The sequence below is a fragment of the Hypomesus transpacificus genome, chromosome 21, assembly GCF_021917145.1.
Source record: "Hypomesus transpacificus isolate Combined female chromosome 21, fHypTra1, whole genome shotgun sequence".
Classification (NCBI taxonomy): domain Eukaryota; kingdom Metazoa; phylum Chordata; class Actinopteri; order Osmeriformes; family Osmeridae; genus Hypomesus; species Hypomesus transpacificus.
Genome location: NC_061080.1, coordinates 3,227,052 through 3,251,181, shown reverse-complemented (window position 1 = coordinate 3,251,181; position 24,130 = coordinate 3,227,052). Strand labels below are relative to the sequence as shown.

General features: G+C 43.6%; 2 protein-coding genes across 2 annotated transcripts in view; one reads left to right on the top strand and one right to left on the bottom strand.

Annotated features, from left to right (window-relative positions):
• Positions 1-24,130, top strand: part of LOC124483458 (lectin L6-like) — a 504,761-nt gene that overhangs the window by 94,047 nt on the left and 386,584 nt on the right. The window lies entirely within an intron of this gene.
• On the bottom strand, positions 872-22,678 carry abcc6a (ATP-binding cassette, sub-family C (CFTR/MRP), member 6a). The gene is made up of 31 exons (XM_047043907.1): positions 22,207-22,678; positions 17,875-18,051; positions 16,981-17,106; positions 14,879-15,016; positions 12,899-13,021; positions 11,439-11,500; positions 11,207-11,338; positions 10,494-10,700; positions 9,410-9,587; positions 8,995-9,156; positions 8,740-8,832; positions 7,908-8,111; positions 7,668-7,814; positions 7,493-7,580; positions 6,900-6,969; positions 6,676-6,802; positions 6,404-6,580; positions 6,089-6,256; positions 5,702-5,888; positions 5,491-5,572; positions 5,259-5,376; positions 4,890-5,097; positions 4,474-4,784; positions 4,035-4,234; positions 3,692-3,818; positions 3,347-3,448; positions 3,052-3,198; positions 2,673-2,831; positions 2,361-2,527; positions 1,974-2,168; positions 872-1,781 (listed from the first exon to the last, which is right to left on the bottom strand). Exons 1-31 carry the CDS (start codon positions 22,246-22,248, stop codon positions 1,673-1,675), a joined length of 4,533 nt encoding a protein of 1,510 aa, XP_046899863.1. The 5' UTR covers positions 22,249-22,678; the 3' UTR covers positions 872-1,672.

Sequence of the window (24,130 nt, the reverse complement as noted above, 5' to 3'; positions counted from 1 at the left end):
AGCATCTTCTGCCATCTAGTGGTGTAACTGTAAAACTACATTTGCACGGTGAAGCAATCCTTTTAGGTTCATGATGGTGTCTAAATATCTCCCCTGAACTGAAGTCACATGAAATTACTTGGTGTTTAGATGTCTGCAATCTGGAATCATCCAGCATTTTATAATTCACCCAAAAGCGTTTATATTATCAAGACTTGTTATGGAAAGGCTGTAATATGGAGTGTCAAGAATAATTTCCAGATTCCTTGGTTATAAAGTGCAATCAAGCAAAAGTGAACGGCCACTTATAAGAGCATTGCTGTACAAAGTACCATTTTAAATCAGTATTTCTAACAAATGTTTTATTGTATCCAGCATAACGTATTATACAGACATTGCATCAATCAATCAATAATGAACAGATTGAATATAAAAGTATAAATATAATACAATCTTTAGATTTTGAAGGCCACTTACATTACATTATACATACATATAGTATAGCTTCTTAGCATACTGTCTAAACCAGTAAGACAAAAATACAATAAGGTCACTTCTCTTGGAAAATCCATGTGGATCTTTAGAAAATGCATATGGTCAACAAGGAGACATTTTCTACACAGCCTGTAATAGCCTAACAAAAATTATCAAAAAATAACACATCTATAAGGATATAAACTCTTACTTCAGAACCTAAAATAATGTAGTTTTCAGTTTGTTTGTTGGTGAGCGGCTGGCAAGCAGATGAAAGCAGATAGAAGTCCTGGATTCATCGCTGCTGCTTTCTATCGGTATTCCCTTCATTCGTCTTGGGTTTCCCACAAGCAGCTTTGGAAAGGTCCGGTTGCATATTGGTCGATTATTTTCTAGCGTCCGTTATAAATGTGTTTACTTTGACTAAAATAAACAAACACCGCAACATAGTTGGACGCTTGCTAGCACCCTGGCCTCATCATCTGTTTTCTTCTTTTCCCCGACTCATAAAACATTAAATGACTAGTGAGGGCTAGACGGCGAAAGCCTTCCCTCCCAGTTTTTTTGGGAGGGGGGGGGGAGTTATTGTCTAAGTAACTAGTCATCTTTCTGACGTTGAGGTCGCTGAGGTGAAAATACAAATTCAATGATTCTATTTTGTTCTGTTTTTTTTTTTTTTCTGTGTGGAATAATCATAAATATCGTTATTGCATTCGGCCTGAGACTTCTACATTGAAAAATGTACAGTACCATGTTCTTCATAAAAATTACTTCATTTAAAGTAGTAGATCCTAACAGAACAACTGGTTCACATTCAGAGAGTGAAAAGTCCTTTCTTTAGATTCCTTGGCACTTTTTACCTCCTTAAGTACCCTTTCAAAAATATGACACTCTACACTCTTCTACTGTACGTAAACTATTTACAACATGCATCACAAAAACAAATATTTATAAAAGAATCTAGCCATCTAAAAACTCTAATAGTCCAATAACAGCACTTGCAATTACAGTCATTTAACAAGACCTTACTTTCTGTGACCAGAAACGTCACTTCTGGGTCACCTTTCCGAAAAGCAATGCCCTTAAATAAGAGTTTGAGCTGCCTTGATTAGAGCATTAAATGGCCAATTCTCTACCTGATTAGATTTGAGAGTAGACCAGGGTACTTTGTGTACATTTTCCCTAGCCACAGAGAGACCCTTGGTGGAGCTTGGGGAGCCTAGACCAGCCCAGCCTCCCTGCACATCCAGTAGAACTGTCCTCTCTGAGCAATGAGATTGGCTGGGGAGTCCATCTCTGTGATGTGACCCTTGTCCATGACAATGACTCTGTGGAAGGTGAAGAAAGGGTCAAATATGATATAGAATTTTCCTTATCTCCTCTATCATTAGCCTTTATCATTAGATGGAGAATACTTTGTATACACAAGCATTGCTTGTGATTTTGTTGTAAGGAATGAATGACACTTTCCACGTGTACACTGTAACACTGTAATCCTGCTTAAAGATTTGTGCTGTTACCTGGTGTAGTCCATGATGGTGTTGAGGCGGTGGGCAATGGTCAGCACAGTGCAGTCCTCAAACTGGCTACGGATGGTGGACTGGATGAGGGTGTCAGTCTCCAGGTCCACTGCTGCTGTGGCCTCGTCCAGAACCAGGATCTTGGTCTTCCTTAGGAGAGCTCGGGCAAGGCAGACCAGCTGGCGCTGACCAAGACTATTCAAGACAAGATGATTAGGTTTAAAGATTCATGCTGTATCTTAAATGGTACCTTGTCAAAGTGGTGCATCATTTGAGATGATAGAACTAGGCCCTGGTTGGTAACTACAGCCTAAGGGTATATGAAAGCCACAGCTGAGAGGGTGAATGAAAGTTTGTGTAATCTACAGTGCAAGGCTTGTGTTTCACCTGAGGTTCTCGCCTCCCTCCGAGCATTCGTAGTTGAGTTTGTCAGGAAGTCCAGACACAAAGTTCTTGAGATGAGCGAGCTCCAGAGCACTCCACACTTCTTCATCTGTGTAGGCGTCAAAGGGGTCAAGGTTCATTCTCATGGAGCCAGAGAACAGCACAGGGTCCTGATGGAGAAAAGGAAATAGTCTAACCTCACATCACAGGTTCCTTCCAGAACATTCTTTGCAGGTATTTTATTTACCCATACGAATGGGCCAAAACATGATCATTCATCAGTTTTTACATCAATTTGACTGTATTGTGTATTACCTGAGGGATGATAGTGATGCGGGATCGGAGGTTGTGTAGTCCAATCTCTGCAATGTTCACACCATCGATGTAGATCTTTCCCTTGGCAGCCTCCAAGATCCTAAAAATCCCCAGAGCCAGTGAAGACTTCCCTGCTCCTGTCCTTCCCACTATGCCAACCTGGAAGTGACAGATATTCGAAGAATAGTTGGAAAATGCATACAAAACCTCATGCTCCCAGCACAAACTAATTCCAACAATGTATTCCAATATACAGTATTTTGTCATGATTAGGTTGAGTTTTCTTCTGACAGTGGGGAGAAACTGAGTCCTAGACCGGGAGTTAGGGTTCACAGGGTTAGGGTTGTTAGGTAAACAATCAATAATCAAAAGTCCTGACCTTTTCTCTCTCCTGGATACGCAGGGTGATGCCTTTGAGTGCCCAATCCAGGCCTTTGCGGTACTGCAACCCATAATCATGGAACTCTATGGTGCCTGTCTGGGGCCAGGCCAGGGGCAGGGTACTGCCCTCCACACTCCAAGCAGCCTAGGAGGGAAGGGTGAGTCAAGGACAGTTTATAAAGTAGCCTTGAACCGTACTGTTTGTTTATATTATAGATCAACAGTCAAATTTCTTTCGATTTGCCATACGGTATGTTGAACGAAATTTCCCTCCAAAAGAGAAACATTCCCACCTCTTTAACAGTGTCAGAGTACTCCTTAACTCTCTCCACTGACACTATGTTGTTCTCCACATCTGTCCACGCCCTCACGATCCAGCTCAGAATTCCAGTCACCTGCAAAACAAAAACAAGACTGAAATTTAGAACATGCCCTGGCCTGAACGAAGATATGGTTGGAGTTTGCACAAACAGTATATCAAACGTTCAGTGCATAGCGGCAAACCACAACTCAGCCTAACGTTCTAATGTGTTTTCCTGTAACTGTTTATGCTTGTTTGGAGCCTGAGGGGTTGTACCAAATGGTTTTGGATGGATATATCGTGTGAATTAGCATTTGTATTCAACTAAATATCTCACCTGGAGGGAGTGTGACACAGCCAAACCAACAATGCCAGGACTCAGAGTTTCTTTTCCCATTACAGAGAGGATGGCAGCAGCTAAAACAACACCATTGCCAACAAACTCCAGATTGACTGCCAACCACCTGTAAATAGGACAATGTCAGATTAGGTGTGCAGACATTTATTTCTCATTCTGAGTATACAACATTACACTCAATATACGATAGTGGATAGTGTTACTTTTAATGTCTGAATCTGTGTGACTAAAATGTATGACTATAAACTACCTGTGAAGTTTTAAGCTACCATATGAAAGAAGACCGAAGTGAAATCAAACGACTGAGTTAAAAAAAGTTCACCTGGTTGCCACAAAGCGAGGGAAGTAGGACATCTGGTTGAAGTCGACTCTCTTGTTAGCCTGCTGGATGAATCTGGACTGTTCCCCGAAGGCCCGGATGACACTGGCGCCCTGCACCGTCTCGTTGAAATGTGTGTAGATGGGCGAGCGGCTCACCGATTCCAGCCTCCGCAGCTGGCAGGATGTGGCCACGTAGAAACTCTGTAACCCAGCGGAAAAGTAGGAGGTTTTAATAAAACGAATGGAGGAGAGGAATGGGAAGGGTTGTTCCAAGGTCTGGCCTTGTGTAACATTAATGTCAGCAGGAAAAGAAAAATCAAACCAACAGCTGAATCAGCATGTTGAATTTTGGAGACATAAAAGGCTTTTATGACCTATGATAAAGTGGTGCAATGTTGAATCCTGCCAAGCCACTAGAGATGTCATGGATCAGAACCTGCCTGAACAAAGGCGTAGAGAAGGGCGAGGGGCAGAATGACCACGGCAGCAAAGGGAGTGGCCAACAGCACGATGATGCAGACTTCCATCAGCTTGAAAAGGTAGCCCAACATCATCTTCAGGCCTTCGGGGATCATGCAGTCAATCGCGTCGATCTCCTTGGCAAAGCGGTTGAGCAGGTTACCGCTGGGTGTGCACTCAAAGAAGGACATTGGGGAGTGGAGCACGTTTTTCAGCAAGTCCATGTGGAGGTGGCGGGAGGCGATGATGCCACCCACGGAGATGGCCACCGTTGTTCCAAAAATAGCTATACCTGTAAACGACAAAACAGTGTGATCAGTTGACCAGTTCCAGGCGTATATCTGGATCATGGAAAAACATGGAAAAACTGTCAAAGTGATATGTCACGTCCACCGACCTTGCGCAAAGCCCAAAGCTCCATAGACGCCCAGCTTCATGTCAGTGTCAATCTGGGTGCCGTTGACGATGGGCCCGTCAGCCCAGAGGCTGAGCCAGTAGTTGTAGGCCAGAGAGGCACCCTGCTGGAAGGCATACAGGAACACAATGGGGATGATGAAGGCCAGGCCGATGGTCTTGAAGTACTCCACGTACATCTCCAGTCGCACCTGGAGTAGAAAGAAGAGACATTTGCATCCAAATCCAGGACAATGTACCACTATGTTACAACAGAGTTGATGAAGCTGAAATGAAATGGACACTATCAACAAGGTAAAAGAAGATAAAATAAAGATTTCTTAAGAACAGCCATTATAAGTTTTGGACTCACTCGTCCAGTGCGAGCCTTGTCCACCTGAGTCAGCTTCCCTAGGTCTTCTGGGATTGGCTCTTGGTCTGTTTCAGACATGGGCTCCATACCTTGAAGGTTGGTGCTGTTGGTATCACCCCTAAAGGACATTTACAAGTAATCCATTCAGCAGATGCTTGTATGCTCTCACACACACTTTTTGTCCAGACTGGAAAAAGTTCAGGAGCGTGTCACAGGGTCAATTTTCACTTACCCAATGAGCTGCTCCTGGGACAGGTCTCTGGAGAATGGCATGAAATCTGTCACGCTCAGCCGAGCTGTGGACTTCCTGGAACCTGCACCACAGGACACACAGTGTGTGCTTTTAGTAAGAAGAGCCCTTTAAAAGAAGTTCTCACTTTCTCAGAGTTAGGGTTAACCCAATCCATGTCTGTTCATTAAAGCATGTTCAAGCTCCTACATACCTCCTCTCTGTATGGCACTCTCTTTACGGTCAGTGCTGGCAAAGGTGTGAATAAAATCTGCGAAGGCACCATGGCGACTCAGCAGCTCTTGGTAAGAGCCGCTCTCTGTGATCTCTCCGTCAACCATCACGAGGATGAGGTCGGCCTGCGGCAGAAAGCTGGTCCCATGGGTGACCAGGACACGGGTCTGCGGAGAACCCACATAGCATAGAACCCACATAGCATTACCAAAATGAACAATGGGAACAAAAAAACATGTCAGCTCAATGGTGTTCCTGAAATGTCTCTGTTTTACGTCTACGCCTTCAATGGACAAATGTAATGGTTGTGATAAGTCACACAGAGGTCAGGCGTTGAATTTCACGAGCTTGCTTGAACAGTTGTTACCTTATCTCTGAGAACTCCTTTTGGTCCAATGACTTTGTCGAAGATGTGCTGGCCTACGTGGGCATCCACGGCGGACAGCGGATCGTCCAGCAGGTACACGTCAGCCTTCCTGTACACGGCCCTCGCAAGGCTCACCCTCTGCTTCTGCCCACCCGAGAGGTTCAAACCCTACCAAGAAGACCAGGACAAGAGGAAGGAATTAGATCTAAGCCACTTCACTTTAGAACTCTGTTTTTGAGACAAGTTGAAGAACTATTGGGACTACTTCAAAACGATCTTTAAACTGTTTTAGCTGTAGAGATGGATGAATCTCACCTTCTCCCCAATCTCTGTGGCATCTCCGGCAGGTAGGATCTCAAGATCAGGCAACAGGGCACAGGCCTCTAACACACGCTGGTACCACGTCTTCTGCTTCTCACGCCCAAATACTATGTTGTCCTGGACCGTGGCATTCTGGATCCAGGCTTGCTGGGGAACATAGGCCACGGAGCCCTGTAGAGGAAAAACACAAACGCTAAAGATATCAGTCATGAATTCAGACAACACTGTCAGATAGATACAAATGCTAACTTTTCAAGATGGCTGACCTTGACTGTGACTCTGCCACTCCTCTTCTCTGTCTCCCCAAGCATAGCCGACAGAAGGGAGGACTTCCCACTACCCACGTGCCCCACAACAGCCACAAGAGACCCACGTGGTGCACACACATTGATCCTGTTTGATGAAAGGTATAATGATGAAGGGTGAAACCTACTTTAAATGCAATCTCAAAATATTTCAGTAGGTAATGATTTGAAATTGTGCAACTTACCTTTTGAGACAGGGAGGACCCTCCTTCGACCAACTGAAAGTTCCATTGTCAATCACAACACATTCTCCATCTGACAGAGATAGAGAAGGAAAGAGAGTGAGAGAAGGGAGGAAAGAGAAATAGGCATAGGTCAACAATGTCCAGTTTTTCCAAGGGCACATCCTAGTCAGGTCAATGCACTTGTGCCATGGCCAGACTTTTTTTCATGTCAAATTGCAGACTGAACATAATTACAAGGGATCTGATTAGCTCAATCTTTAAAATGACAATGTGTTGCTTTAATGAACTGCCTTAGGAAGTGTCGACAGAATATAAACAAAGAAAGTTTAGCTTGGGTGTTTTCTAAATCACATCAGGGGGACTCAGGGGGATTTACATTTGGCCAGCGGACAGGAACGTCCTATAATTATTCTGCCAACCTCAGTCCCAGGAAGTGACAACACACATTAGCCAAACATGGCTGTGGGATTCCACCAATGTAAACAACATATTTCCTTTCACTTAACTTTTTAAGGGCTTATCATTTCAAAATGCAATGTAACAAATACAGTGAGAGAAAATAGTTTTGTGTTGTGATGTGTTTATGTTCTTACCAGTACTCAAAGGAGCCTTGGTCACATTTTCTACTTTAAGCTCTTCTGAACATAGATATTTTCCCAGGCGCTTTAGGGAAACGACAGCCTATAACACAGAGAAGTTTTTTAAATCAAATGTTGGAATGACCAAGGTTTTCTTTAGGACACGTGAACTTGTGAAAATCCACCTCACCTGCATTGTGGTGCTCATGGCAAAAGGTAGTTGGCTCAGTGGGGTCTTTAAAATGTTTATCAGTGCCATAGACACAAAGACCTTCTGGGCATCCAGCACGTTCTTCTCATCAATCATCACATAGACCCCAAACATGGCAAAGGCAATCTGGTGTGGAAAGGAAGGATTGCTTAATTTGGATGAACTTCGACAGATTGATTCTGCTTGATGATTTAAAAAGGAAACTTCCAGCGTACATACCACGAACGAGGAGGAGTTAAAGGAGGCGATGGAGATGGAGTAGAGGATCTGGGACTTCTTCAGAGCTTTTAGCTCCTTCTCCCTGTAGCCCAGCACCTGCTCCAGGAAGGCCTTCTCCCAGGCATAGAACTTGAGGATTTTTATCCCGTTCAGGATCTCGTTCATCAACTTAATCCGACTATCCATGAATTTCATCTGGACCTCCTGGAAACCAGTCAATCGATCAACTCCAAAGGCACAAACAGCAATATTTACTGTGATATACTATCCCGAGATAATAGATGGTGCAGTAGTAACTGAACAGTAAACCAGAGCAGGGAAAACCACCCTTGTGGGAGGAAGGTTTAGAGAAACATCTGCAGACATGGATTTGTTGATAATTGTCCATAACCAACATATGTTGAGCACAACATCCAAAACAAGAATTACTTTTAATTACGTTTAATTCAATTCAATTGTTACAGTTTTACTGTACTGGTCACAGCTCCTAACGGTTAGCAGTTTTATAACAAGGAAACAACAAAGAAGCCAAGAAAGCGGTCAGCACATTCTCGACTGGAAGTTCGATTAAACTGACGTTGTTTTTGAACGTCTGTTGTTCTTCCAAAAGAGAAATTAAAAATGCACTATTTTACTGTTGCTGTCTTTTCCTTTGCTTCACATTGTTGAGACATCAAAAGGTTAAGAGCCTTGAGCATCCGGGCCAATACGCCTACACACTGTCTAAACCAGCTGTGGAATTTCTGACCTAACACATCCAGATGTTCTCTGATTTCTGCCACTGAGTTTGAAATGACATAGAATCGAGAGAAAAATATCACCAGTAAAGTACCTGCAGTTTGCTCCTTTTTTTGGCTATGAATCCATTGAGTGGGAAGATGAGGATGACAGTGGCAATGCCAGCCAGTGCAGATGGACCAAGAAGCTGAAAAAATAAAAAGTATATTATCCTACAGTTCATGTCAGTTATTACAAGCCAGCTATTCTGTTGTCATGGAGGGTTTGAGAAGTGGAAATTAGATCAGAGGAATAATCAAGGACCTTTTTCTGGCATTTTGCTTAGAGGAAGTCAAAAACAGTTTCTTACCTGCCACAAAAAGAAGAGACACAATGCTACTTCAATGGGGGCCAGCCACACAGCATTGAAGTACACCACAAAGTCCATTAGTTTCTGAGTGTCAGCTGATACCAGGTTCACTATCTCCCCCACTGTGCAGGTCCTTCTGGAAGCACTGTTGATGACCAATGACTGGAGTGAAAGAGGAATCATTCAATTAGTTATGGGATGAATAAATCCTGTTAGTACAGTTTCAATTACATTTCAGGACGTCCTTCTTTGCAAATGGTTTCTTCATGTTACCTCAGACAAGCAATATCTAACTATGAATACTTTTTGGGAAAAATATAAACATTTACTATTTCCATTGTAGTCAGTATTTCATGGCTTTGCCTTCAGCCCATCCCCTCACTGACCAGACCAGATGTAGTGAAGCATAACCCACCTTTCTGTAGACGAGGCCCATCACAGCTGTCTTCACCCTCATGCCTACGGTGAAGCAGGTGTACATGTACTGGTGGTTGAACAGGGACTGGAGGCAGGACAGCAAGAACATGAGGATGGCGTAGAAATAGCCCTTCCACAAGGGGGCGTTTTCATCCTTCATGAAACCAAGCAGCAGACTGTGTGCAAATGAAGAAAAATCGGTGAGGCAGAGTGTAAATATCAAACAAACTGTCTGTCTATAGTATCACTTTACTTTATCAGTTTATCTGTATACTGAGTGCCTCTGATAAATCTATTGTGTGACAGTGAGTAAGATGACACAACTTGGATGCGAGGAGTCTAATATAGCGAGTGCACTCCAATTAACGGAGAAGCAATGGTATTTTAGTGGTGTCCATGTGTCAACATGGTCACACTCTGCCAAGTCTGCCTTTGTTGTCAAGTTTCTTAGGCATGCCTCTCCATGCTAACTTTCACTATTATGACCAAAGCCAGTGGCCTTGAGTAGTACTATTGCCACAGACCTCCATGTCCACACAAAGCAGCTCCAGTTGCACAACAGTGCTGCTCTTGTGGCCCGTCTTCCCTCACACTTGGCTAACGGCTCTCTTATTGTGGTCCACCAGCACAACCTCAGCAGTTCTGCCATTTACAGCCACCTTCTTCCCTCCCTGCAGCCTGGAGAAACAGTGTCCTCCGAGCAGAGGCGAGGAGCTGTGGTTTCCTTCCCCTTCCCTCGCTCACACAAGCCGTGACCGTAATTAACACTTCCACAAGTCTTGGCTGTGCAACAACAAGATTCCTGTCTGACTGGCTGGCATTAGATGGCGGGGTCAACAGTGAACCAATTTTTGTTGGTAGGTCTTTTTTTGTTTGGGAATCTGAGTCGTTTAAAAAAAAAAACTAGCATTGGATGTTGGGGTGGCCTGATTCTGTTTATGAATGGATGTCAGTGTCTGGGTCAATAATTATGTGTGGGAGATATCTGTTTGGTGAAGAATGTAGCGCAAACTACAGTACAGTGTTTGGAAACTAAGGACACTGTTCCCGGCTGTGCCTTCTATGTGAACATAACCTCTTACCTGAGCACCTGCGGGATGGAGAACATGAAGGCATCATGGACCATGATGCACAGCGTCCCAGTCAAAAAGTACGGTCCGAAATTTCGTGCCAGCGTTCTTAGCAGAAAGAATCCAGAGCTCTGCTCTTTCTGCAGCTTCCTGAGGAGCTGGGCCTGGTCAGGCAATCTGGTGCCCAGCGCCACGCCTGACGCCAGAGCCCTCTCCTGCCTGCCAGAGGAGAAGGGAAAACAACAGAACAGACTTAAGGGTTTCTGTGTTAGTAAATTGCCCTAGCATGGTGCCTAACCGTCTGCTTTCTAGTCTCTTTAATGCAGAACAGACTATGGAAGACAAAAAGAAGAGGAAATTAGCCATTGTTGTTGTCAACACGTCAACCGATGCATACAAGAATGCTGCAGCCGTAAAAAGTATTATCCGTTGACATGTGAGTAGTGGAGCACTTAAGTCCGAGGTTATGAGATTTAACAACTGGATCTTCAAAGAGTGGATCTGTTAACAAGCCTTGAAAATGACACAGTGCTTTTGTCTCGACATTACAGGGCTTTATTCTCTCAACTCTACCAACCCAAACCCAATTTCGATTACCAAGACCAGCACAACTGACTCAAGGATCGTTCACCGGGCCTGATAATCGACGAACGTTTGACCACGATGCCACAAAATGGGCTTGATAAGCAACAGTTATAGATTACACACTTGTAAGTGTTTCTTACTGTTGTAGTTTGGCGCATTCTGTGGTCCATTCTTTTTCCAAGTCAGAGATGATCTTGTCAGATGTGTCCTTCTCCCTCAAAGTCCACAGGTCATCAGCTTCGAGAGGGGTACGATAACCCTTGACAACAAGCCTGAGTGATCCAAAATGCAGTCATGCTTTTTTTTATGCAAACCAAAAAAACACCCAGTGAGTCAGTTTTACATAATTGAGGGTTGCAAAAGACGTTTTACCCAGTGAACCACCAGAAGAGAATCTTGGACAGGAAGGAGGCATCTTTCACTGGACATGGGTTCTGAAAGAGATTAAAGGTAATGTCACCAAAACTTTACCACCAAGTAATTATCTTCCTGGTGGAAGGATTTTGGAAAACACAGGGCACCTCAGAGGTTGCCTTTAACAGTTGGATGATGTACGTGTGGAGCATTCTGTTTACTGGATACTAATGAGTTTGAGAGGAGTGGGGAGATCATTGTGGTGTATTTACTGCAGACTGTGTCAACAGAGGTCAGAGCAGGGCCAGAAGAAGGTCTCTGCTGGTTGGAAAAGTGCCGTCACAGTGGTGGGAGGAACACACACTGAACACAGGCCCACACTTACACACACAGGCATGCAAAATTTTACCGTGGGTTAGCATTTGCACCTCCTACTGTTGGGATGAAACAATTTACATTTTCAAATGAATGTAAAAAACTGATGAAATGTTTTTACAACATGTTTAAGTGATGTCAGAGTTGTATGTTCTATCATGGTTTGTTGTACTCTAATGATTAATTTAAAATTGTAAGATCTAGTAATAATTTTGAGCATGTTTTTGTAAGCTTTGTTTGTTTTTTTGACTACCCTTTGCACCCCCAGTTTTAAAACCTAGAATCACCTCTGCACACAGAGCAGTATTTTTGTGTACGCACTCAAACATGTGCACCCCCTCTCTTCAATACGCCCCCTCACCGGAGGTCTCTTTAACTTCATCCCTTCTTCTGTCCTCCTCCTAACTTCCTACTTTCTCACTCCCTTTCGCTCTCTGAGTGAGTAAAGCTCACCAAGATGTGGGAAGAGGAGGAGCAGGACACACCGAGGATGGACCCATGGGTGTGTCACACACCACACTGGGCTGTGGCTTCCATCCTCTCGACTTCACCACCACCACCAGGCAGATGTTAGAAGACATTAGGGTCTCTTGAGTTTGTTTTCTTGTTTTTCTACATGAAAATGCATAAAGAAGAGATCGAGGACCAGCCAGGCTTTGGTACACTACAGTGTATGTTTGACCACATGCCTGATTCAAACTGGTGTGTCATTTGCCACAAAATTTTGAGTCTCTTCTCGGTTGGAAAAATAGTTTACGATGATGTCGACTTGTGTCAGAGTGGAGCGTGAGAGAGAGAGGGTGGAATCTGATACTGAATTAAGAGCTGCGTTGGTGTAGCGGTCATGTGGTCAGGGCTAGGCACGGTTCATGTTATCCACTGGGGTGTGTGTTGGATGAATGGAACGAGGAGGACAGACAGACAGACACTCATTCACACTTTCCTCATAGGAAGCCAGAGTGTGAATGGGCATAGGGAGGAAGTGAATCACCGAGCTTCCTCCAAAAGGGGTTTCAGAACCACAAGATTTCTTCCCAGGCATTCACTCAGACTTTTGGATGGAGTGCACATTGTGACGGAAGTGGTCCAAATTTGTTGCCTACCTTTTCAAAGACAGTTTTTCCTTCAGGGGGTTGGTCAGCAAAACAGCAAAGAAAGAGCTGGGCCATTTGTAGTGTGAAATAGGAGAAAAAGGCCAGGTAGCGTACTATATCACTTGATATACCCTGTAAAACAGAAAACAGAAAGTAAACTGAAATTGTGAAGCATTTCATCAACTACTTTCCTTTCTACACAGTATTATGTAATCCAGGCAAAAAGCACAGATGTAACAAAGAAAATCACCCTTGCATTGAGAAAATAAGCTCAGGAGTTTATGTAAAGATTACTTGATGTGGTGTAGCAACAATGCAATGTATTATCAATGTAGGTTTGTGTGAGACTTTTGGATTTGAGGTTTCCAATACTAGGGCACATGTGGCACAGTATATAAAAAAGGATATGGCGATAAAGAAAGGGGCATAGACACGAGGAAACTTATTTTGAACTGTTATGCCCAATTATGGCAGAAACGGTATTCTTAATGGTTTGCTTTATATAAATAAAACCATGGTAAAATGTCCCAGTCACGCTAAGGAGGGCCCATATCTGTAAATAGAGTAACAGATTGTGTCTGCAAATCAGCAGCACCCAAATTCTTGATGGAGGGAAAAGTCCGGGGCAAAGATATTAACCACTCGACAACACATGTGAAATGTGGTGTTCGTGTGTTATTCTTAACATACAAAAGACGGGAGGGCATGTGGCCTTTTTGGCAAGACTTTGTGTTTACCACTTCTCACAGCCTGCAGTGTAGCAAGGGGTATATGTGAAAGATAGTGCCATTGTAAACAGTAAAATTCGTCCCCCTGGAGTAATGTGGTCCCCAGTGTGGAGATACTGAGGGGCGGCTAGATCCGACCGCAAAGCAAAAACAGCGACAAGATGGTGGGCTGGGAGTGGGTGGTGGTGAGTGTAGGTCAACGTGGTTGGCTGAGGGGTCTGAAAATAAGAACTCTCTCAACTCAAGTTTTTATGTTGTAAGAATGCCACTTCTTTATAAGCAGACAAAAAAACAAGAACTAATGTCACTGAAATGACTAAATTACTGTGTTTTCAGTATTTTACTCTGGTAGGTCCATTGAGCCAATTTACCCACAACTCATTCTTTTGAGAATGTAAAAAGTGTTGGACAGGCAGTGACGTGACAATTTTCTGTAATGTGTGAATTGTCTGTGTGCTCTGTGTGTGTGTCTATGGGAGCCTGTGTCTGTACAAATGCCTCTGGCCTGTGTGTGACTGCAATGATGAGGATACACACAGTTCCTAGTTGCTGTGTACTGGCAGGCACTGTTCATAAACAGGGTGCTGACATGGTTCGGGTTTGACCCTGGCTGGCCATATCTTACCATCCCTTCTCCTATAGCCATCATTACCTTTCCCTCAGCACTGTCAAAACGGGGATGATAAAACAAAAATTGAGACGTTTGTATGTTTGGTTGTACGTGTTTTTAGAAATGCTAATTTGACTGGCCATAGCCGTGTGTTTTTATAGACACCCGCCCAAGATGACAATGATTGCAGTGTCTGAAGGATATGCAGGAAGAGTGGGGGAATGTAAACATACACATGCACTCCCACACCAACAGACACACACATTTGGGGTAAGGGGAGCAGACCAGAAATGGTAGTATCATCCACTCAGGGATGGATAGCTTGGGGTGACTTTGGTTAGCTTTGCGGATGTGTAAAAAACGATGCAGACACCGCTTTGCTCCCAGACCATAGCAGCTCAGTTTGAAGTCTAGACTATGGCAAACCAGCCACTCTGACATCTCTAATTCAGTAAGGACACAAAGTACAAGCTTGGCACCACAGTTTAAGTACATGCACAGTCAAGCTAAGTATCACAGTCAAGCTAAGTATCACAGTCAAGCTAACGTCTACAATACCGCAGTGCTTCATGACTCGTTTCATTCAAGCATCAGCTTATCTACAGTATCGGACGGTTTTGCATGGTGTCACAATGTAAAGGAGTATTTCACCTCTTCCATGGCCAGTTGGATTTTGGCTCTAAGGGGCACCAGTGAACACATCACGGAGAGGAGCCAGAATAGGAAGAGGAACACAGAGGAGCGGCAGCCTCGTATCCTCTCCAGCTGGATGATGCATATAGCCAGGACCTGTCAAAAGGGGAGACAGAAAGGGGGGGGGAGGATGAGTGAGAGACAGAGATTGGACAAAGAAATAAGTAAATCTGTGTTCTTTCACACTTTAACGGTCCTCTACCGAGCCCCTGCTTGCAGAACAACTTTGAGGAAGTCGTCTGTATCACTAGTTGCTGTGATTCTTTATACTCCTCAGTGCGAGAACCTAAAATAGAGCCATTTGGGGGATTTAACTTTTGTTGGTTTTAGGCTTAGGAGGTTAGATTTGGGATTTCCCAACCCACGGGCACAGCTGTTCTTCTGCTGACTACTCCTATAAAAACACAACAGATGTACAATATGCCCTGGTTCTACACAACACTTTCACTTAATTGTTTGACTTTTGTTTCATGTACTTTTCATCCTTAAAATAAAAGCTTGAACTACACTGTATATTTCCTAAAAAACTAAAACAACAGATCTGATTCAGTGTTTGGGCACCACTGTCTGCATGGGTTTGGAACAATTGTTCCCTGTCAGAGTTTTCGGCAGAATGGGACGTCATTCTATCGTGCCAGCTCCCTTCCAAATGGAGAAAGTGGTGGGTTTAGGTTACATAATGGTGACCATACTGGTTAGCATTGGGAAGACCCATCAGAACCACAGCTTTATCCTGGTCCAGCGGCCTCATAATTATTCAAACTCTTGACACATCAACAACATTCCTCTACAAATGACTTTGTTGATTGGACACAGACTCAGTATAGACCAAAACTTCACCTTAATTGAGAATCTCCATTGCCGCAATGTCATTTTTGGTGCTAATCTTTGAGGAACCCAAACTGGCCCATATGGTGTATACGTTACACATGACTTTTTTAATGTACCATTTCTGAGCCCAAGTAGCCACATTTACCGGCCACACGGGACATTCTCTATGAATGGAAGTGAGTGGGTGGAACTAAGTCCATTACTAAGCCCTCACTTGATGCCTACTATACCTACTAATTATATGGAACGTCTGGTGCATTGGGAGGAGGAAATAAACCTGTGCGTCACAGGGTCACTGATTACAGTCAATAGAGTGCTTGGATCCCTTAGACCACAAACTGGGGGTTTACCGATGAAGGCGGAACAGAATCCCTTGCATTGACTTAGAAAATGGAGGACCATAACAAAGTGGGTTTGAAAAAAATGGGCACACAGTGTTCTAGTGTTGTTTTACATGATTGAAAACTAGATGGGGAACTTTCAACATGCGCCACCCAGTCCTTCTAAATATCAGCTTGGATTCTGATTTTATTCCTTTTTCTCTTGTAAAGTAAATTTCAAGAGTGGTAACTGTGGCACGTTCTAATGCACTGCACAAACTTCTACCCACTCTAGGGACTACTAAGTGATGCTCTGAAAATGGATGACCTTTTTTCAATTCACGTTTGGTACAAGTGCTGTCTCAGTGGGCTTTTTACCCCAACTTTCACAATATTGACTTAGGAGTCTGAGGCAACCACAGGTGGGCTATGCTGTCTGATTCTGAGCGAGTGAGTCTGTGCAGGACTTCTGTTTGGTCCATAGGAGAAGAGGGGGTTGTGGCTAAGGATTATGGGTAGTGGGTCTGTGGGTTGTCTCTACGGGAGGCATGCTGCCATACATCTGCTCCTCCTACACGGCCTCTGCTTCACGAGGTAGTTGTAAATCTTACATCACCTCCTACATAGAGTCAACAGTGCTATGCATGAATTTCTCCTGACCATCAAAACCTTTTCTGAATTCAATGGAGAATTGATGGCAGTGCAGGATAGTCTGGAGGCATCAACACATTGAAGGCATGTCTAGTAGGACTGGGATGGCAACTATATGCACTCAGAATTAGCTCACAACCCAAATACAACTGCTGTCTCGCTCCTAGAGAGAGACGCAGAGAAAGGGAGCATATGCAGTATGAAACAATGGCATACACATTGACAAAGAGAGGAGAGAGAGAGAGAGAGATTATGTACCACGGTCAGGCTGCGTATGATGGGGCTGAGCAGGAACACCATGTGGTGGTGGATCTCATCTCTCCTCTCCAGCAGGATGTAGAAGAACTCCACGAAGCCAAAGGAAGCCAGCAGGAAGCCCAGCACCTGGACATGGGCACACAGGATAGGTGGGAGAACACCATGTCAATAATCGGCCTGATTCAGCTGTACATGATCATTGGGAGAAATGGAGGGTTTCACATCTTGTGTCAAACTTGTGAGGTCTAAAGAATTTTATCATGGTCCAGCCCTATACTTTTATCCTCATGTCTAAATCAACATTTTCTAACTTGATAGCATGATGACTGTACGACTTCGAACTTCCTGTAAACACCTCCATGCATGGCTGATTATCCTCTTTAAACCATCACACATTTTCCCATGTGATTTTCCTCTGGCATTTTTGGAGGCATGACATTGTACCCCTACTAAACCTCCTTTCTGCCATGTGTGCTTTGTTTTTCACACCCTTGTATTCTTTTATAGCCGATATGGTTGCTGCACTCCAACACTTGTTTGGTCTTGTATAATGTTAATGACCTTTGGGCAGTCTACTCTTGTGGTTTAGGGTGGCTAGCAGTATGCGTTTGTAGCTTAGCTTGCTCTGACGAGAATAGTGAAGAAGACTGCTCTGTGCCTCTTGGATAATAAATGTTTTGATACACAGTATCATAGTCAGCTCACGGACATTTAAACTAGGCCGCTGGTGAGCATGGAAAGTCTTTTTTCTGGTTACTTGTGAACCGTACTCGTAGAACTAATTGTTCTCTCTTCACTTCGATTATCATTTTTTTGGGGCATTTTGTTTTTTTGTTTGTGGTTTTAGTCTTTTCAAGTGCTTGGATGTGGTTGTTTTTACTGTGTGCCACTCACCATCTTGGTGGTGCAGAGGCAGGAGATGCGGATGCGTCCACGGTCATGGCAGTAAAGGTGGAGGCAATAGAAGGGAGCACACAGCCAGAGGTAGACGCATGGGACCCACACCAGAACCGTGTTCTGGAAACACTGGGTCAGGTCCGGGTTGGCCGTATACCACGTTCGGTTCCAATCCTTCAGTGAGATATTAAGAACAAGGGAAGAGCAGATGTTAGACGAACAGAGTGACCACTCACAAAGAGCATTCATTTAGTCAAAGGTAAAGACAGACATTGCCTTAACCCAAAGCATTAATCTTGTTTCCCAAATCCTCTTTTTAGTCAAGGTTGAATGACTATCTGTCATGCACTGGCAGTTTAGTCTAGCACTCCTCCCTGTATTCGTCCAATGAGAAATTATTCACAGTTCTTATAGGACGGGCAGGGTTCCAGAGAAGTTGGACCAAGGGGCGAGCCTACGTCGCGTTCTATGTATCTAGGCAATGGAGAGTGAAACCCCAGCAGGTCAACAGAACCCATGTGTGCCTTGGACTTGGGGAGGTTTTCTCTTGTTTTTTTGTTTTTTTTTAAAGAGCTGAGTCAAGTCTTGGAATTTTCTTACCAGGACTTGAGCGCATTCAAAACTTTCCCTTACTCTTAGGAGGTATGGAAATCAACACATTATTATGAGGTCAAAGCTTTTCATAGAAGTACTAGGCCAGTGGGATAAGCAGGTGTTGAGGCCAAAACATTTTCACATTACATCACATTGACTATGGCATCATGGCTGGATACTCAATAGCAAAAGTCTAAAATACTTCATCCCTAAGTATTCTGTTGTTTTCACACCTCCCTTGAGGTGAGAAAACAAGGGGGGGGAGGAGGGTTTGGGTGTCTGGCCTGCGCGAGCTAGACGGGCCTGTGGATTCGCGAGGGGAAGTGGTTTACGGTCGGACACGCGTGGTGCGCGAATACGCTGGTCGCCAGAATCACAAGCAGCTAAAAATCCTGAGACACTGGCTGAACTCCAGATGGGGCATAAAGAGAGTCACCGCAATCCATTGCAGCTGCAGCGAGGGCCGTTACGCAACAACGCCCTCGAGCCTGTGCACCCACCCAGGGCTCTGCTCCGCCACTGAACCACGGCAGGTGAGAGGCGTTTCTGTTTCCCAGGTCCTGGCAAGCAAGGGTGTTGGTTTGGGCTACACTTTATTTGGACAAAGACCTAGGGTGGCTCCATAGGCACTCAAACTGTCAACAAACTATCCACTCGCTCTCTTGATAATCCGGTTAAGGCTCATTTAATTTACCCTGTAATACTTTTAGTGTCTTGGGGCTAGTGAAGAACGGTTGAAAGGAACAGATGGAGGATCAAGGTCCAGTATAATGAGCTTCTGCACCTCTACAAATGTGTTCTCATAGTGCAAGGAGTGTGCTACTACGTTGTAATAAATTACTACAATGAGAAAAGATACTCCCCATCACGAGTAAACTTTCATTTACGCTCTCTGCTGCTGTTCTGTGATGTAGTGTGGAAGAAATCTGAGACTTCTTTTGGGCTTATGTCATTCACAATCAGTAGATCAGCTATTGCCTTAATGTCTGTTCATATATTCTGTCTTGTTATTGATTCACATCCGTTCCTTTAGCATGTTCTGATGACAGTCACGGGTCTATAATGTAGCATCCGCTTGATTAAATAACGAACACTGGTTGGCTGTATGTTATCTTTGTTTTTATTTCCTACTATAAATTATGTGCTCTGACCTTCAAGCCTCAGAGAAACTTTGGTTCAAACACTGTATTGGTGGCTTATTAGTCATGTCAAGAGTGTTTAGATTCTCTCTCCACTCAGCGGATTGATTGATACTTCTAAACCCGGGACCAAACTGAATAGGTGCACCGTTCCTGAAAAGACGGACAGAACTCTTCTTCGTCAATAGTTACCACACTATTCAAGTGACAAATTGTAAAAGTGACAGCGAGTGGGAGGCTTTTTCTCACAGATACTCCTTACTTCAGTGGTCCACGCAGGCAGGTGAACAGACGCTTCAACTTTCATGTCATAAATGTAACTTTGTCGAACACACTCAAAGCTCTCTCTTGGAAGGCTGACTCAGGGTTTTTGAGCTATGGCTGAAGTAGCCACAGAAAGTTATCCCACACTCAGGTTTGGATGGCAACATGGTGTCTATTTTTACCAAACAGACATTCTGATGTGAACTGAGAAAAACCTGCCTGAGGGGATGCTAAAACAGTAGCTTATAGTTATAATAGATTTACAGAATGGATGTTCTCCATTCTGTAAACGTTCTGATATCAAGTAACACTGTACTTTCTTGCAATTTTGCCTGGCGCCCACAAATAAGTATTTTCATTGGTGATCAAATGGTGTTATGTTTGAAGTACTCACAGATAAAAGCTAGAATCAGATGTTGGTTTATTTCCTCCAGGAACACTTATTGAGGGACTTTTTGCTCTTGTTGGTTAGTTGTAACTGATTTAACTACTTGTACTCTCTGTAAATTACATTATTTTTGCTTGCTTTCCTACAGGTACATTCTTGCACTTTTGAGGTTCATGTTGTTTAATTTGTAATTTGTTTAACTACATGCTCTTATGTTTCTTCCCATCGGCACTTATTTGCTTTTCACAATGTATGCTCATGTTTTGGCTACCCACTATCTCGTTGTTTATGATCATTGACCTATGCACTTTTTTGTAAAGCTCTCTCTTGGAAGTCGCTTTGGATAAAAGCTAAATGAATTAATGGAAATGTAGAGTAGTCCTCTGGTACTGTTCTTTTCCACTGTCTTGGCAAACCCACCCCTTCGCACCATCCTGTCACTCAAATCACTGTGCACTTTGATTTATAAGAACACTTCCATGGAAACGGAACTGTTTAGATAACAAACATTCTCTGCTGTGTTCTCCCAGAGGCTTGTAAGATAGGTGTTCCCTGAACCACACCTCTCGTGCCAAATGAGGGATTATAGTCGTTCACCATGTTCAGGTGGAGAAATTAAAACTGTAGGGATTGAAAATATCATAATCATATCATATTATGAAAGTTATGTGAAAAAAGAATGCTGTTGAAAATGTTATCTTACAAAATGTTATCTTACATTTTTTGCACATCAAAACACCTCAATATGAGCCTTGGACACCCCCCAAGCAAAAGTAAACTGGTGGTTCTGAACACCAAGTCAGATTTCTGAAACTTTGTAACCCAAATAAGGCACTGTAGAATTTAATAGTCATAAGATTTTCTTCCTGTATCGCTGCCAGCTTTCACATTTAAAATAGGCTAAAGTAAAAGAAAAAAAAAAAAAAATCTCACTTGTTAAAAGAGTATAATAACCTCATAAAAAATACCTAACTTTTCCTCAACCAGTATTGTATTGTATTCTTGCACAGTGGTGCTCCATCTCCCATGGGACTAGCTTACCTCTCTGAGACACGCACCGGTCTGCAAGCTTTCCTCAAAGCCAATGTTTAGGAGTTACATAGGATAAGGATGACATTTGAAAATGCCAACAAGGACACAGACCCTCTCTGTAGCCTGGCGGACCGAAGGGAAGTATCAGGTAACATTGCCCTCACTTTTTTTTCTTCTTCCAAAAGCTAAGTCCCATTAACTCTCCCTTTACCTTTGTGACTTTAGATCAGTGTGCGTGTGTGTGTAAGGTCAGATGGAACTGATGTTCGTCATCGTCGGGCATCCTTTGTTTGTGGAAAAGTCAGCCAAGGAAACAGTCAATTTGAGGGGACGTCGCCGTGCCAAGCTACGTTGTCAGGACAGCCCTGTGGTGTGTCATGTCCATGTCACTCTCTAAATGTGAATAGTCATTTGGGGAAGGATTTGTTGACAATCAGTTCTCGATTTAGATAGATTTGGGACCTCATTAGACCTATTTAACAATTCAGGCTTTAAGATTAAGGTACTGCAAGCTAATGATGGACATACATAGAATTTTGAAATGAGGCTGACCATATTGACAACTTTACACATTGACCATTGACCTTACTACATTTACAAACAAACTCACTTTAGCTGTTCATGTGGATATAGACATTTGACTAAGAACACCATTTATTCAATGAACAAGTACTACCACTCATTCAATTTTACCACTGAGATAACTCTAGTTATGCACATTGCATCACAATTGTAATATATATACAGTACCAGTCAAACGTTTGGACACATTTTCCCATGGGAATATATATGTATATATAAATATATATAAATATGTATATATTTGTATTATACAGTATGTTCTTTATGTTTTTAAGTTAATTGACACTCAGGTTGATTAACATCTAACTGAAAAATTTGGTGTCCACTTACCCAAAGGGGGTCCAAGCCACTTAGTTTGCAAAAGGCATCCATCCACCCTCCTTCCTCTTCCTCACTGATGCTCCTCTTGCTTGGGTAGAATATCCCTGCTCCTTGCGCCAGGGAGCACAGACACGCAGCGTGCAAGTGGGGGTTATACTGTATGTGTGTGTGTGTGTGGTTATCTCTGTGTGAGACTTTTCCTCTACCGGTCAAGGCACTCTGTTTCAGCCTTGATCTCTGCTGCTCAAGCTGGCACAGTCACTCAGTGTGAGTTCAGGAGAGTGAGAGAGTCTCTCTATGTATGACTAAGAGTGTGTGTTTGTGTGGGTGAAAACCTTCCCTTTCTCTGTGAAAGCACTGTTTTACTTTGTACCTTCCTAGAGTGTCTGCGTCTCTTCCTACACCTGGTGCTTCTGTGCGATGCCTGGTCTCTCTGACTCTCCCTCTGTCTGTCTCTGCTGTTTATGAGTGTGCTTCCTTGTTAGGTGGGGGGGGAATATCTCTCTTCCCCTCCCTCCATCCCTCCCCTTTCTCCCACGTCTGCTGGATCTTGATCAAGAAAGCACAGCTACTCCCCTTCAGTGGATGACAGTTCCACACCCAGTCACACTCCTCCCTCCCCCCTCTCTGCCCCCTCATCTCTCTTCTCCTCCCTCAACCCCATCCTCCCTGTGTAGCAAACCACTAGCCTTCTCTTTCGTTCTCTCTCTCTGTCTCTCTGCCCTTCTGCCTCTCTATCTCTCTGTGACCACAGGATCTGTTTATCAGGTCAGGTCAGACAGCTTACAATAAGAGGTTATCTCCTTCTACAGAAAGGCCTTATATCTGACCTTGTGACCTAGATACTGATGACCAGTAGCACCTGTGTGGCAATTATGTATACTAAGCACCACAGGAATGCGACACTTGGCCTAAACCAGCAGGTATGTGAGAAACCGCATTTTCAGTGGCCCACCTACGCACATTCGCAACACATATGATTTGGACTGATTTATTGGACCTAAGTTGATAGTTGTGCCACCGTACACACACGTGAGGCAACGACTGTGCCAACCAACTGAATGCAGACAGAGGTGTAATTTCTGAGTAGCATTGCTTAGATGTTCGATGGAATGCAGCGACTTTGGTGGTGTTTGTGAAATGGGGGCCCTTTTTGTTCGTGTGATTTGTGAGGTAGAAAGGGATTGTGTCGCGTAAGTGTGAAGAGTTAGCCAAAGTACGCATTCGGACTGTCATTTTTTCTAGGTTATGGATCTGTGTGTGTGTGTTTGTATGTTTGTGTCTGTATGTAGCACTGATTTGGGGAGGCACCTAATTCACTGTCTCATGGGGTCCTTTGGGTTGAACAATTGAACTAAACAGCCCTTATACACAAGCTTTGCACTCTAGAAAAGAATGAACTCCCTCAGTCATTATCTTGGTAGGGCTTTCCACGCCAAGGTTGGCAAACTGACATGTCACTAAGACCCCTGGGGGTCAGTTCTATATCCTTATTGTGGTCGAACCCCATAATCTTAGATTCAGCTGATAATACGACTGAATAGTTGAACAGTCTTTCATGGAGATCAGTGCCCTAATTAAGCACTCAACAACTCTCATTTATGCCTGAGCTATGTGGTTGTCTGTCTGTGCAATACAAGTCAAGGAGTCAAGGTAAAATTAACTCTTTTGTTCCCTGCCTCACATCAAAACTGTTGTTAAACACAAGGACTTGCATATCAAATAGTCTCTGGCCTTAGATTTATGTGTGCGTGCGTGTGTGTGTGTGTGTGTTTTGTGTCGGTAGAGCACTGTCCATAAGGCCAGATGTGAAGATGAGTAACCACTCAAAACCCAGGTTTCCTTTTTTCTTTAAAGAAGCCACCATAAAACCTGCCTCATCAGACATCTCCAGCCATCCACAACCATTCTACATGGAATATTCTAGTAAAGT

Excerpts from the sequence above, each read along its gene's own strand:
- abcc6a (XM_047043907.1), bottom strand. The coding sequence starts at position 22,248 with ATGGATGCCTTTTGCAAACTAAGTGGCTTGGACCCCCTTTGG. Across the intron at positions 18,052-22,206 it reads GTGGCTTGGACCCCCTTTGG|GATTGGAACCGAACGTGGTA; the intron begins GTAAGTGGACAC and ends ATCTCACTGAAG. Across the intron at positions 2,832-3,051 it reads GTATCCAGGAGAGAGAAAAG|GTTGGCATAGTGGGAAGGAC; the intron begins GTCAGGACTTTT and ends TGTCACTTCCAG.